We start from the raw sequence: 15,949 nt of genomic DNA, 5'->3' as shown, positions 1-15,949 counted from the left end.
TGTAAAGCTACATTCACACCGCCCTTTTCAATGCATGTTCAAGCAGCCTCTTCCAAAGAAAAATCTATTTGAATGCAAGTTTGGGGCTTCCATGTATAGCTACACACTCTTTTCGGACTCTACAATGTGAGGTTAGCATCACAGGCCCAGTGAACACGTTAGCTAAGACGTTATCTCTTCTGGCTAATCTAGTGATAGCAGAAATGAAAACACTACCTTCAAGTTTGAATTAGTTTTATTAGTAAAAATGGCTTAACTTCCAATGAACTAACCCAACGTTCACATGCATAGTAATGTGGAATGAAACAGTGCTGCCCTCCTTCCCTGGATCACATCATGTTCATTTGAACATGTCTTATGATAGCAGCCAGGCGCAAGTCACACATAGTAAAAACAAACAAAATGCTACAAAACAATGGTTACAATGTACATAAAATATAAAAGTATACATTTTATCTGTTGTAAAAAAAAACCTCATTAATAAAAAGTAACTACACTCTTGAGTTCAGGCTTCTTTTGTCTTTATTGATTAAAGTATTTCAGCCTCCGACTATATTGTATAACTAAGCTACCTCTCTAAACCACTTTTCACAAAGTTTTAGCATATTTTAATGACCCTTGTGATGTTTGGGTCAATTATTTTATCAACCGAAAGAAGGAAACTTTCAAAGTAACTTGAAACTAAATGAACTCCCATTTTATTTCAGCAAAAATACCTTCTAAACTAGAAAAAAAAGGTTTTTATCAGTTAACTAAACACCACACAATTATTTTTTGGCATATAAGGAACATTAAATACATTAAATCTGTCTGGGAAACGGACAGAAATGAATATTTAAGTTTAAGATTACATTTTGAAAGAGTAAAAATAAAAAAGCTGCACATTTATAATCAGTCTTGCTTCTAAAATCAGTCAGTTCTTCAAAATCTAAAAACAAAAATTGGCTCTGGGTGAGATGTTCTCGGGTTCCTAACTGCAAAGGGTGTTTTTGCCAGACTGGATCAGCAGACAGGAGGAATGCAACGCTGCTCTCCGTTTTTTTCTTTTCTTTTTCATCTCACTCGCTCTTCTTCCGCAGGATGAGGTAGGTGAGCGCCAACAGGAACGTGAGGACGAAGGAGATCCATGCCAGAATGTAGGAGTGGCCGTAGCCCCCCGATGCACCGGTGTGAAGCTCCGCCGTGTAGACTGAGGCAGCGATCATCACGCACAGACCTGAGGGAGGAAAGGAAAGGAAGGAAGGAAGAGGCGGGGCTTTAATAAAACAACACGGTGCAAATGAAAGTTATGTTTTCTTTTTAAAGGCGGGTTTAGGGATATTGTGGATATTTTTAAGAAAGCTAGTCTTCCATGAAGAAGAGAGATTAACTAGGATTGTGCAATCCGTGAGATTTATAATCTGGGCATCCCTATGGACTGCAAAAAACAGCAGGGATGCCTTCTTATTATGTCCTGCAATATTCCGGGACTGCAAGGACAATACTGTTTTTGCAATTGATACAACCCTGGATTTGATCCTACACTGGATGCAACTCATTATGAACTGTGGTTTTCCTGCACGCCACACCCAACCAACTGAGCCATCCAAAACTGACAGAAAACAAAACCAAAGCACACGTGTCTGGGATACCCAAAGGCAGTTTTGAAATTATTATGGGATGGCCACATGACCTACAGAAATGTGGATTTTCAAGAAATTTTGTACATGCCACCAGATTATGGTGGCATGGCTTCTTCCTACCCCTCCAGTTGTAGGGGAATTTTTAGGGATAGGGGTGTCCAAAATTGTTTAACGCGGTACTTAAGATTGCGTATCCCTCCGCCGCAAGGGTGTTCTACACCTGTGGAGATTAAATGGTCTCTTTACATGAGGATATGACATGGGACAGCTACGCACTAACATGTCATCCAGGGGTAGTGTCATCCTAATTTGAAGACACAATTTTACTATATCTCTCTGCTTGGAGGGCTAAATTTAGGGGTAGGGAGAAGCCAAAAGGGAAGAATTTGGATTCAGCCCAATTCTCTTAACTACAACCAAAGTTTTGTTGATCTTTGACCTTGGGAAGAGATCTTTAATTAAAAAAAAAAAAACTCACATTAGCTATGTCCAAATTCCATCTGTACTCACTATAAAGTACACTATATAGTCCGTTCGCCATTTTGTAGTGCTGCCTAAATTTAAAATTCCAAAATGGTGTGCACTAGAAATTTCCCAGCAGTCTTTGCAAAAAACTAGCGTGCATCAATGCTAAATATATTAGCAAATATAGACCACAATGCACTGCGGTCGAACAATTTTTGTGAAAAAAACATTTAAATGTCATTTTTTTAAATAAGAAATCCACAATTTCATCATCAGAACATAGTTAAGCCACAAATAGATGTTGCAAAGTGTTTGTATTGATTAAATTTTCACTTTGTGAAATCATATCCGCCGTTTAGAAAAAGTAAAGTAGTGAGCATGGTGTCTGAATTGCGTTTAAAATCCTGGGCACAATGTGGTCCTTCATTGTATAGTTTTTAAGTAGTTAGAGATTAGGTTGGGAATTCAGACATAGTCCTTTAGTACCAACTATAAATTTAAACAAAGTTTTCAATTTATCTCCTCTTAACTCCTCGAGCATTATTAGGAAGCTACTAGAGATTTTTTTTTGCTTTTTTTAGATTTTGTAGACAACATTAGCATGGTGAGCTCGCAAAAGTGGAGGTTCCTCCGTTGAGCACTTATTTTTAACCAGAATATAGTAAAAACGTAATGGATGAATCCCTGGCTCAAGCTGAAGGAAATGATATCATATTCACCATAAATATATTAGCAATGTGGATGTGGTTAACAAAAAAACCTTTGTTGCCAAGGAAAACAAAAACTTGACTTTAGCCAATTCTTCTCAAATGTACATAGATCTGTTTGTTGCCCAGGCGACTAAAAAATAAAATGGTTGCTATGAAAATAAAAGCAACATAAAAGCCACCATTTTGGGAAAAGGTTTTTTTTTTTTAATAATTTGTCACATGCAGCTCTAAATAGGGGGCTGGGGGAGAGTGAAGGATGTGTGGCAACTGCACATCCAGTGAGGCTGGGTCAAAGGGGAGCAGTGAGGGCCGGCCATACACTTCTAATACCTTTAATTATCACTGTATTCTATAAAGTCCTATAGGTGAGATCCAGTTCCATATTTTAGCCAGTATTCAGTTAAACCTATTTTTTTCATATTTAAAGCTTGTTTTCTTGCTATTTTCCCCTAAAGTTAAAAAAAAAATTGCAGACTCTGCATTTATTCACAAAACTCATGCAGCGGTCCAGAGGTCACACCAGAGGCCTCCTTTGACCTCAGTCAGTCCAGCATTTTGTATTGTACTATCAAATATGGAAGAACATAGATCAATATTTCTCATGACTGCACACTGGGTTTGACTCCAGCTTACTTACAGGAGATTAGCTGTAAAATGCCCGTGAACATGAATCGTTGGCCTTTCGGGAGAGTGAACAGCTGAGCCACAAACACAAACAAGCCCAGGATGGAGAAGATACAGGCTAGCACGGCGCTCGCCTGCACCGACTGAAGGAACTCTGCAACAAAAGGAAAATTCAGAAGTCCATCTCTGCATTTTTTAAAATACTTTTACGTTTTAATCCAGGGCCTTATGAGAAAAACTCAAAATTTAATTGAGAGGTACACCTTCGGATCACCTGCAGCTTACCGTCAGGAGAGGTCTCCAAGTTGTGGTAATGCCACTCGGAGCTTTTTAACCTCCATGTGCCCCACAGGTCTGTCGACACAGTCTCAGTGACCCACCAGGCCTGAGAAGCAGAAGCGCAGACGCATTTACACGTGTCATATGGACATAGATCGGTGTGGGCGGATCAATATTTTTCTGTGTGTTTTGTATTATTCTGAGTGCCGAGCTGTGAAGGTCTGTGGGTGGCTGAAGCATATTTTGACATTTATAACTCAGTGGTTTGCACACATGCCCGCCCGCCTGCCTGCTGCTACTGTGTTTGCATTCATAACTGTATGTAGGAGCTTCTTGTTGGCCTTTCTGGGCTCTTAGGGGAAACAGTGATGGGAAAACATGACAGTAAGGGCCTCTTACATTGTCAATGGTGGCCACCAGCAGCAAGATGATGGTGGAAATGTGCAGAACAATGATTCCTGCCAGCACAAACATGGTGGCCCTCTGGAAAACGGCTGAAAAGGAAATTGATGCGCATCGTTATTTCACTTCCCCGCGCACTTATGCAACACTTTTTTACTCTGGAGAGCATCCGTTTGGCGCACAAGTTCCAACAACAAAAGAGGAGAGTGTAGAGGAGGAGGGGGGCAGACAGAGTCAATGGTGGGGCAGCTGCAAGTCCGAACTCGCCCCTCGACTCTTTTTTGAAAGACGCACATCTGGATTCAGACACGTCACGCATGTCCGACTTTTAATCAGACTTTTTATTTTCACGCATGTGAGGAATTCGAGGACGTTGAACCTCAAAAACAGCCACTTCCGTTCGACTTTTGATGTTTTGTTTAGTTTTTTTTAGGCACTTTTGAGGCTTTTTTTTTTTTTTTTTAAAAAAACGCGCGCGCTTGATTGGGACTCGCTCGCATTCCTCAAATCCCGCTAAGCCCGCGCGCCCGTGTGCTCTAAATTGAGCGCGAGGACGAGAAAACAAGCTTTCATCTCCGCCGGTTCAAACACCGTCGCTTTGTGGCCGCGCGCGGCGGTTGTGGAAGTGCGCGCGTGCCCTCACTCACGCGTTAAAGGCTTAAAAGTTTGTCCACTTCAAAGGGTTAAACTTTACAGCTCCTAAAGTCTTCATGCAGCATGCCCCGCGCGCCCTCATAGTTAAAAACAAAACGGAAAAACAACAAACAAACTCACTTTACCTTTAAAGACACGAAGCGGGAGATTTCGGGGAATGTGTAAAAAGCCTGGACACACCCAGCCTCGAATTCAGCACACATCTCCCTTTTTTCTCACCCCCTTTCCCTTTTTCCTCCCTCCAAGCCCCTCCCAGACAGTTTCAAATGTTGTTGTTGTTTTTCTCCTTTTCTCACTTAAAGAAAATGTGCAGAAAAACTCAAAAACTTGAAAGTAAAAAAAATTGTCATTGTCCATTTCCTCAGATCTCAATAAAAAAAGAAAAAAAAAAACTTATCCGAAAGGAAAACTACCCTGAAGATGAGAAACAAGGAGGGGATCTGCTCTACAACTGCAGACACACCTATGAGGATGAAAAAAGGATGAAAAACTGTTGTAAACCACAGTTTAGTTAAAAAAAAAACACAGAATAAGTATCTTTTAGTAGGAACAACATGTTATACTTTAACTAAAGTCAATTTTGGATTATGTACTAGTACTCTAAATAATTACTTTTTTGTAGTTTGAAACTTGTACAAAGCAAGGCATTTTTTGTGTGGAACATTTTCTGTTAAAATACAATTCAAAATGCTTAAATATTAAAGAAGAGATCATTAAAATAAAAGTGTACATTACGTTAAAAAATAAGGGAATTTTAGCTGTAAGTCCTTCTCTAATTGAGAAAAAAAGCCTTCCCGGTGGTATTTTATTTAAGATTTTGTTCTTTTTAGCTTAAATTTAAAAATCTGTCGTTTTCTAGACCATTTTCTACACAGCATAGGAATTATTAAAAGTTTGCCTCTATAAGAATGGCCGTTAGCATGGAGTAAGCCCGGCCCCACTTCCCCTCATCGTCCATCTGTTTACATGCTCTCCCTCTAGCTTACAGCCCCCTCAATACCCGAACTCTACATTACCGGTGCAAAAAAAAAAGAAAAAACTGAGTAATATTGGAGCTATCCAGTCGTACAGTTCTGAGCCAGATGCCATCTTGGACGAGGAAAAAGAAAACATGCATGAATTTAGTAGTGTACTAGATCCATCAGAATGGAGCGGTGCAGGGAGATTGTGACCTGCCCAGTGTATTTTTTTTTAATAATTTTTTCATAACTTCCTGATTTCCAGTGATTTGAATAAAGAAATAGTAATGTAATTTAAAGCTATATTTATTTATTTATGAACAAATTGTTTCAGCTGATCTAAGGCTTTTTGGAAGTCTGTTCTATGTGGAGCATAGAACCTGAGCTTTTTCATGTTTGATTTTCACTCTAGGAGCTGACAAAAGACCAGATCCAGATGAGAGGAGACGTCTGGTTGGTACAATCATGGTCAGTAGGTCAATCATGTGATAATAAATATGATAAACCTTTTAAAGCTTTATAAAACAGCAACATAACTTTCAAGTCTATTTCCTCAGACAGAACCAGCGTAAAGACCTCAGAACTGGAAGATTCGTTCTAGGGATACACAATAATGTTGGTCTTGGTGAAAAAGTGCATTAAAATATATAAATATTGCCCTTGCAGAGTAAAGTAATTCTGCTTTTTAAAACTTTGACATTGTTGGGATGTGAAGAGACGTTGAACCAAGAACCTTTGTGTGTTTAAAATGTTTACATCAGCAGAGACATGCTGCTATTTCTTTTTCTAAAATGAGAGAAAACAGAAGCTTCATTATTGCACTTATGTGATAAATCCATGTGTTATTTTAGAAAATCCAATATTGTAAACTAGAAAAGGTGAACTCACCTTTTTATTTCAGCAGCTGCAAACCAGTTTCGGGCTAAACTGTAGATTCAAGCTGTTGCTCAATTTGTTTGTTTTTTTATACTTTAGTCTTTAGTTTCTTTTTGCTTTAACTCAAGTAATTTCCTCTTTGAGTCACTTCTCCAAGTCCTGTCCTGTCAGCATACCAAAATGACTCAACATAAAAGATCCACTTTGATAAAAAAAAAAATAGTGTTTTTAACATGTTTTTGAAGTATTTTTCTGATAATGGAGGGCATCTACTAAGAAATTTAAGCTTGAAATGGCATTTCTGAGTAATTATTTATAAAATGACCCATAAAATGCTGTTTCAAAAGGATTGTTTTCGAGATGTAGAAAATGAAGTGGGCTTCGCCCCTTTGCAATTAATCCGGTCGTATACGATTGGATCCATGTGCGTCCCCTCTTTCCTCACCTGAGCTGGAATCTTGCTCCAAACCATATAGCTAGATAGCTCTAATATTGCCCGCCATTTTTGTTAGCTTGGAATTTTTTAGGGTCTGTAAGCTAGTGGGAGAGCACGAAAACAGTAGTACGTAGAGAACAGCCCCACCTGAGCTCCAGGTCTGAATGGAGGCTTCCAGATAAAACACTGACCACTGTAGAGCCCGAAGTGGGCAGATACAAAAATTTAGAACAGAGATCTGAGAAGTGGTGCGTTAAAACTCAAACATGTAGCTGCATGTGAAATATTCTGGAGAGATTTTATGATGAAGTTATCGGCAGAGGAGCTGGAAGTACCTGGCAGGAATAAAAAAAAGACAAGAGCCTGCACGAGGAGATGACTTCAGAAAGATTGGACCCGATGCTGTTGAGGGTAATTCTGCAGGCTGGGAAAGAGCCAAAGATCCTTTAAAAGTTAACCAATCATCATTCAGATTTCCTGCAGAATTTGAACTATCACTGAGGATAAAAATGATGACACTAACTACGGTTCTAAGAGTCCCAGATGACAACCAGAGACCTTAGCTCCAAACTTTTGACTAAGTGAGAACACTTATAAATGTCAGAGACCAACTAGAGCACATAAACTCTCAATTTATACTTTTATTTCAACCATAAACTGTCATATTTCAAATAGATATCATCTCACAGGCAGTTTTTAGAGCCCCGAATAATACGACACCATGAAAAAGATTAATTAGCAGACAGTGAGCATGAAGCGAAGCCTTTCATCACCTGTCGGGGATGAAAAAGAGCTAAAGTGATTATAGGTTTTCTCATTTCGACAAAGTAGCTTCAGAGATGAGCGTGTATGTTCCTTTGAATGGTCCTTTAGAACGGAGCATATGGATAGACGAGGTCTTTGTTCGGCGTTTCACGCTTGATCACACAGAAGTTTGATGAGAACGCGTGTCCTCGGGGTTCACGTTCTCTACAGGTATTCCTGAAATATATGACTAAGCTGGAACACCTGCAGCTGACATTTCCTGTTTGAACCTGTTTGATTTTAATCATTTTATTGGCAAAAGTATGGACTAAAATCAGTAATAAATGTTACAAAGAACAGGAATTAATTACAAACTTTTAGTTTTTTATTTGTAAGACAGGAAGTCACACATAATAATTTTCTTGCTTTGCAAGAAGATTGTGGGGGGCGAAGAAGAATACAGACGAAAAAAGGACAAAACTTTCGGTTTGGATCTTGAGTGAGGAGAAGTGCTGGTCAGACGCCTCCTGTTGTCATAAAACCTTTCTACCAATCAATGGGTTAAATCGTGTGACGACAGAAGCTCCGCCCTCACGGGTCCATTCTATTTTTCTATGGACCTATGACCGACGGGGGACTAGAAATGGTACCATCTTAACAGGTCCATTTTGTAATGAAAACGCTCAAAAGTCCAGTCCGGCCCGGTCCAGACCAGTCTGGACCGCTCAGTGGAAACAAGACAATAGTGTCTCCTGTTAGTATAAAATATTGCTTAGTTTTCCTTTGCAGTTTTAATAGATCAATACAACTCTGCAAAATCATCAATTGTTCGTTTTAAAATATTTTCTTATTTTCTTAGAGTCTAAAGCAATGTTTGTTTTTTCACATTGGATAAGAGATGCACATAAACACAAGTATACCACATGTTGTTTACATTGGACAAGCAAGGAGGGGCTTCTTCTTCTTTTGTCTTTTTTTACTGTTTACTAGTGCATGTCTGTCGCCTACAGTTGGGCAAGGCTTCATGTAAAATGTCAAAACGTTGTAAATATTGTAAATTTTGCTTTTTCTTTTACTGTTCTATTCCATTACAAGAAAGACTTGGCTTCCTTACCCCTACGGCTTCTCCCTACCCGTACATTTAGCCCCCCGAGTGAAGAGATATGGAAAAACAGTCTTCAAATCCACACAATACTACCGCTTGATGATATTCACCAGCATCTACATTAGAAGACAGCGCTCAGAAAATACATAACAACAACAGTTTTATAACTTTAAATACAAGTTTGCACACCAGTACATTTCCAAAATGTCCATACAATTGGAGCATTGGGGAGAGAGCCCCGAGGGTAGGGAATGAATTTGGATTCATATAATATCCGAGTCCTTGATTGGTCAAAGTTCAACCTGGTTTAACTTTTTGTGCATTTAATGGCTGTGGATTTTGTGTGTAGAGCTCAAAATTATTTTAAATTTATGTGCGTTGCTACCTATGAACACAAGAGTTTTGAAGATAGAAGCCTGAAACACGTGTTTACTTTTCATTCAAAGTCGTTGCTTGATCTAACGCTGAGCGTAGTGTGAACATAGCTTCATATTTGCACTTATTGGTGGCTGATTTGTTTTATTATTATCAGCAAAATATATCAAAAGCTGCAGTAACATGCTAAAACTAGCTTAACCAATCAATCACGCTTTTTTCTTTCTATTTTTTTCAGGAAACAAACAATAACTGAACATATGTTGGGTAAGATACATTTCCTGAAAGGTTTATTTGTCATTTGGTGGTGTGATATTACCTGGGTGATGATAATAGCAGAGAGTTGTGTTGCTGTCTGGGTGTGGGAGTCAAATAAATGAAGCGTTCCACTTGGCAGTAATTCAAAGCCATTATGTGTGACCTCTCATGGTTTCTCATATCGCTGGGAGTTGCTATGAATGAATACTCAGCGGTATAGGAGTTTCCTCATGAGTCACTGGGTTGCTATGCTTTTATTTTATTCTGACCGAACAGTCTGACCTATAATTTAAAACAGTTTTAGATTATAAGGTGGTAACTCTGATTGTTATGGTCTTTTTTTATGTAGAACTGAAGCATTTTGAGTAATATATGCAACTGATGCATTCATATTTAGTTATTTAGTTTCTAGTCCAAGACACCCTCCTTTCTTTCTCTCTCTCTCTCTCTCTCTCTCTAAATATGTATATATTCTTGATAACAAATCTGGAGATCACATATGATTTTTAAAATAATTGATTTGTATGTTACTGCAGCAAATAAGTATTTGAACACCTCCAACTACTATCATGGCCAGGACCAAAGAGCTGTCCAAAGACACCAGAGACAAAATTGTAGACCTCCACAAGGCTGTAGGTGAAAAAGATCCACTGTTGGAACAACTATTAGAAAGTAGGAAAAGCTAAACATGACTGTCAATCTGTCAATGCATGATCTCATCATGTGGAGTCTCAATTATCCTATAGGTGAGGACTCAGCCCAGAACTTCACAGGAAGAGCTGGTCAATGACCTGAAAAGAACTGGGACCACTGTTTCAACAATATTTGTGAATAATACAACAAGACATCGTGGTTTGAAATCATACTTGGCACAAAAGATTCCCCTGCTTAAACCAGCATATGTCCAAGGCCCATTTTAAGTTTTCCTAGACCATTTAGATGATCCAAAGGAGTCATGGGAATAAGTAATGTGGTCAGATGAGACCAAAATAGAACTTTTTGGTCTTAATTCCACTTGTAGTGTTTGGAGGAAGAAGAATAATGAGTACCATCCCAAGAACATCATCCCTACTGCAAAGCATGAGGGTGGTAGCATCATGCTATCAGGGGTCCATAAGAAGCATTTCAAGGTTCTGGACTGGCCCAGACAGTCTCCAGCAACAGCCCAGAAACCTGATTGACTGATCTAGAGAAGATCTGTGAGGAGGAGTGGGCCAAAATCCCTCCTGCAGTGTGTGCAAACGGTGAAAAACTACAGTAAAAGTTTGACCTGTTTAATCACACAGAAAGGCTATGGTACCAAATATTAACATTGATTTTTTTTCAGGTTTCATGCCTTAGATGAAAATGTCAGATTCTTTTTAATAGTTTAAGTGTGAGAACTTGCAAACTCTCAAGGTGTTCAAATACTTACTCACCTCACTGTATATGGAATACAGCATAGGTCTGTTTGTGATTTGCCTCAAAACTCATTCAAGACATGTTTTTATATTTATAATTTTTATATTTATTAAGTGTATATGAAAATGTTCAGTTTACCTTAAAACAATAAGACAAAGATATAAAAACATTTTTAGTGAGTGATTTGAAGTTTATTTTAAGGCTTCATTATATAAAAAAGCTAAATTTATATTGAAAATTTAAGAAAAAACAAAGGAAAGAATGTAAAACAAGCAGTAACATCACTGTAAGGTCATTTAAAAACATAAAAAGTTTAATTTTGATCAAGGTTTGAATGATAAAAGTATTTCTGTATTTTCTTGTTGTAAGTCACCTGCTGCTTTTTGATTGGTCGGTGACTAATGAGTCTTAATTAATCAGCCGACATGCACCTGGCGGGTTAGAACGCACACTGGCCTAAAGCGAAAGCCAAACGGTGATGTCTTGCAAGCCGAAAAGAGAAATCATTTTAGTTTTATTATTGGGTATTAGTTATTTTAATTCATTACAACATTGTAGTGCAGTAAGTTTAGGTCAGAGGGAAGATGCCTCAAGAGCTCAGCGAGTTAAACAGTCGACGAGAAGGACAGAACAAGACATCCACCACCAGCTGGGACCGCTTCCGGCGCGCGCGCCGATTACCGGACGCCCCCCGCGGCGGGAACCCAGACGAATAGGCCACCCGAACCCTCAACAGGACCCCGGTGCCCCACCGAGGGAACTCCTTCTTGTCGGCGAGCCGGAAGTCGATGATGTTGGGCTGAACGGCTCGTCTTGGACCCTCGGAGAAGTCAGGACGGAGCGGAGCCCCCCACCGGACCCCGACGATGGATACCAAGCGGATTTTACAGGTTAATTTAAAATAATAATAAAAAGTGGTGTTGACTTACAAAAAAGAAGAAACAAAAAGCTAAAAAAAAGCCTAAATGTATTTTAATTGTTTGCATCTGTGCATTCTGGGTAATGTAGTCTTAACTAGAAGTGGTTCAGTTTGGCGTTTGCTGGTCAAGTGCAATTATCTTTGTGTGTGTGCATTTATTTGTTTATTTTTTGTGTGGCTTTTAGGTTTTTCTGAAATTCAAGGGGAGGTTTTGGGCCTTTCCTCTGACTCCAGTCCACATTTTTCTGAGTGGGAGGCCATGAAGCCTGTGGTGGAGTGTGATGACAGCTTCATGATCTTCTCTGCCTCTGGTCATGGGTTACTGCACCTGCTAGTGGACAGAAGTAAGTAACTGAAGATAGTACTGTATATATGATGATTTAATGGAGATTAATTGAAAATTTGCCTTTTTATTTCTTCAGAGGAAGCTACGCCTGTTTCCATCTTCCAGTTGCCAGCTGACTGTGGTTACTCTGTCAGGACATCGTGGAGTGAGCTGGAGATGATGGTGCCGTATGATGGATGTTATGTCACCCTGGAGGTATTGGTCCTTTGGAAGTGACTATTTGCATGTATTTAGGGCATGTAAATATGAGCGAATAACATTGGCCTAGTCCTTTTGGAGTTGTATCTCCTACAGGTCAGGGGTCTACAGCTCTGGAGCCGCATGTGGCTTTCATCCATCCATGGCGGATCTCTGATTAAAGAAATGTTTTTAATGTTTAAAAACAAATTGCCTAGTTACAAGGTTCATTGAGTGAGACTAAGGCAGAATCCTAACCCCATGACTTCTCTCTACCCTTACATGTAGCCCTCCAAGCATAAGTAGTTATGGAAAAACAATGGTTATGTCCAATGTGCGCATTTTGCGTATACAATTCCACTGTGCTGTAATATGAAAACATTGATGGTTTATTCAAAAATTCATTTAAACACTCTCACAAATTGTTCAAACACAATTCATTGTGAGGCATATTTGTCAGTGTAGTCGGCATCAAAGAACGCTGGTTCTTCACAAAGACTCCTGGGAAATTTCTAGGGCAATCACTTCTTTAATTGTAGATTTGTAGATTGTAGATACTATTATTATTATTATTTCCTATTTAGGAAAGGGGCTATTTCTCCATTTATACAAAAATCAACATTTTTTTCCACATTCATCATAACATTAATATAAATGCAAATAATATATTTTTGTTATTGGTGAGCTAACACTTTGTGGCTCCTACTGAAATTCACCCGAATGTCTAAGTTTTTTAAGTTATAGACAGCTGTCTTAAGTTATCGCCTCTTTTTTTTTTTTTTTTTCTTCCTACTTTCCCCCTGTTAGAATGGCAGTTATGTGCTGCCCATGCAGTGGTTGAGCACCCCACTGAAGCTGTCCTGCCCTGTGAAGATGTCCACGGCAGCCCCCATAGTCTCCCTGTTCACTCCCTCGGTTTTCTGCTCTGCTTTTGGCATGGCGGTACAGATACACTGGCAGGAGCATGATCAACCAGCGCTCGGTGTCATTGGTATGTTGCTTCCTCGAAGATGAACACTATAGACTGTTGTTTCTGCTGTTGAAAGTCCCACTCTGATCATCAGAGGTCTTTTAATTATGATGATGCTGTTTTTAGCCAAAATTTTAAAACTGTAGTTTTCTAGTACATAGTTTCTGCAGAGTGACAGTAGTTCATTAGAAATTCTCCTCTAAGTGAGGGCGGGATTGTTTTTTGTTGTAGTGGGTCTTTAATCTTTTGTTTTTGCCGCTAAAAATTTGAGCTACAGTGTTATCAATTTAAAATAAAAGGAATTTTTAAAACATTTTCACTTCATTTTATAGTGGATGGAGCTTGGGTCCCCTTTGTGTCAGACCTTTGTGCCTTCAAAGTTGACTCCCAGCCTCAGGAGCTCACATTCCTCATCTCCCAAAGAGCTCCTTGTATCTCAGCTGTTGTAAGTGATCTCTTTTATGACAATTGTAGGAGAACAACCTCTGCTGACTATGTACCTTTTTTTTTTTCCTTTTTTTTTTTCTCTTTTCCTACAGGATGGCCTGCGTCTCCAGCTTACATTGGATGATGAAGAATACATTCTTTCCTGCCCAGTCGGTCCTGATTTTCCATACTCCCCTTCTCCTCCTCCTCAGTTTCCATTCGTCCCAGACTCCATCATTCCAGTTTCTACTTCCTCTCTTCCAACCACTTCTCAAACACTAAACCAGGGGCAGTCTGCCCAACTTCATAACAATCAGCAGCTCTTCTACCTCTATGCTGGCCCCCAAAACATTCAATTCCCCCTGGACTTTGCCTCTGGCCTCCAGTCCACCAATGCACACCACCCCACAGCTGATGGTTCTCCTGGCTCCCAGCAGCAGTTCCAGTATCCCTATTTTGACCAGCAGGTGTTCTACCCTCATCCGTTTTTGTTGCAGGGTCATCTTTCCCATCAAATGTCTCCAGGGCCTGCAGGCCAGCATCCCTCCCCCTTTGTTTTCTATCATCCCGATCCGTTCTATCACTCGAATCCAGCAGAAGAGGGTCAACGACCTCAAATTTCTCATCCTGATACGAATCCACAGATTTATTATCGTCCCGCGACCACTGCGGCGCCGACCCAAGCCCCAGCTCTGTACCATCCTCCCCCCTCTGAACCAAAGCAGCCTTTGGTTCCAAAGCCTCAAACAAACATATTTTATCCTCAAACCTCATACTACTCCCATCACTCAGTTTCCCACACGGCTGCTGCCCGTGTGACCGCTTCACCCCAAAGCCCAACAGCCAGCACCTCCGACGGTGCCGGGGGTCCCTCTGGTCAGCTCTACGCCCACAGTCCTTTCCAGCTGCACGCTCATGCATCACCTGCTGGAGAAACCCCTCAGAAACCAGCAGCTCCTCAGAGGATGTGCATGTCCTCCAGTGACTCCTCCTGCAGCTATTACTCTTACCCGTACTCCTCTCATCACCCCTTCTACCCACAGCAGCCAAACGCTGCTACATTCCACCATCCTCAGACTCCTGTGACGAATCCCTCCACACCCCCAGCTCCTCTGCAGACCCCCCACCTGCAGTGTCTGAAGGGCAGGATGTTCGTCTTCCTGCCTTACGCTGACCCGCGCTCCATCCACATCCTGGGTCAGTATCTGCAAAACTTTAAGATGAATATGATTTCTGGGGTTTTTAATGATTTCATACACTTAAAAATGCCTAAAACTGAAAGGTTTTTAGGATTACTGATGAGCACAGCTTTCTTTTGTTAAAACCATTCTGCTCTTTGAAATCACAAGTCATGGAAGTGTTTTGTTTTGAGCCTCCAGGCTTCAGAAACTAAGTTTGAATCTAGCAAGATTACTCCTTTGCTCTTATTTCATACAATTTGTTGCCTAGTAACAAACAAGGAAATCTTAGTAAAAAAAAAACGATCAACTTTAAACATTGAAACGTATTTAAAAATACTTCTGGGGTTTAAGTCAGAATTTTCCACTTGATCTCAATCTCAACCACAGAGCACAAGATATAATTGTCTTTAGGGCTTTGATTACCAGGAGACTAATTCTTCTCGAATGCAAGGGTCAATTTCTTCCAACTTTTCAGATATGGATTAATAATCATTTCTTTTTTTCAATTTGGTGTTGGAGAAAAAATCTGCTGTACACAAGATTTTTTGCTACTTTGAATTTCTAAAGTTATTTGGCAAACTTAAATGTCACTACTGTTAGAATATTTTGTGATTGCAGCGGCATAAATTTGAAATGTTTTTTCAATGTTATAATATAAATGCAGCCCAAAATGTTCAGTTTTGGGAGGAGGAAAGGGGGTATTGTTCAAAGTTCTCGGCACTTTCTCAAATCTGCAAAACACTAATAAAAAGACAAATTTTAGTCTTGGTTTAATTCTTTAGTCGAAAATGACTATTGGGGGTGAATGAAGTTCTAAAAGGAAAACAATTTGCTTGAACGTTTGATGTAAACATGCTAAAGCATCTTTTCTTTCTCAATATTTGCTAAATGATTCATTTTAGTTTAAATTAGCAAAAGCTTCCAGGTAAAATATTAACAGGAGCTAACCTTTAGATTGATCAGTTTAAAAAAAAAAATATATATATATATATTATTTGATAGTGAAATACAGTAAATTAT

General features: G+C 39.5%; 2 protein-coding genes across 4 annotated transcripts in view; one reads left to right on the top strand and one right to left on the bottom strand.

Moving 5' to 3' along the window:
• Positions 1 to 217: 217 nt before the first annotated feature.
• On the bottom strand, positions 218 to 5,310 carry emp1 (epithelial membrane protein 1). Of its 2 annotated transcripts, XM_024289287.2 has the most exons (5): positions 4,882 to 5,305; positions 4,100 to 4,194; positions 3,707 to 3,806; positions 3,435 to 3,575; positions 218 to 1,216 (listed from the first exon to the last, which is right to left on the bottom strand). In XM_024289287.2, the coding sequence occupies exons 2-5, from the start codon at positions 4,172 to 4,174 to the stop codon at positions 1,059 to 1,061; spliced, it is 474 nt and encodes a 157-aa protein (XP_024145055.1). In that variant the 5' UTR covers positions 4,175 to 4,194; positions 4,882 to 5,305; the 3' UTR covers positions 218 to 1,058. The 2 variants fall into 2 exon arrangements, with proteins under 2 accessions (XP_024145055.1, XP_036069150.1); XM_036213257.1 differs by having other exon boundaries at positions 4,100 to 5,310.
• A 6,027-nt stretch (positions 5,311 to 11,337) lies between these two features.
• The window catches only part of LOC112157505, a 14,012-nt gene continuing 9,400 nt past the window's right edge, over positions 11,338 to 15,949 (top strand). For both annotated transcript variants that reach the window (XM_024290265.2, XM_036213254.1), the window contains exons 1-6: positions 11,338 to 11,800; positions 12,015 to 12,173; positions 12,252 to 12,370; positions 13,160 to 13,343; positions 13,655 to 13,767; positions 13,862 to 14,945. In XM_024290265.2, the coding sequence (XP_024146033.1) occupies positions 11,389 to 11,800; positions 12,015 to 12,173; positions 12,252 to 12,370; positions 13,160 to 13,343; positions 13,655 to 13,767; positions 13,862 to 14,945 (2,071 nt within the window). In that variant the 5' untranslated portion in view covers positions 11,338 to 11,388. The remainder of the gene's footprint in view (positions 11,801 to 12,014; positions 12,174 to 12,251; positions 12,371 to 13,159; positions 13,344 to 13,654; positions 13,768 to 13,861; positions 14,946 to 15,949) is intronic.

Source organism: Oryzias melastigma, linkage group LG1 (genome assembly GCF_002922805.2).
Source record: "Oryzias melastigma strain HK-1 linkage group LG1, ASM292280v2, whole genome shotgun sequence".
NCBI classification, from domain to species: Eukaryota; Metazoa; Chordata; class Actinopteri; order Beloniformes; family Adrianichthyidae; genus Oryzias; species Oryzias melastigma.
Note: the sequence above shows the minus strand (reverse complement) of the source record. Positions and strands in the feature narration are given on the sequence as shown.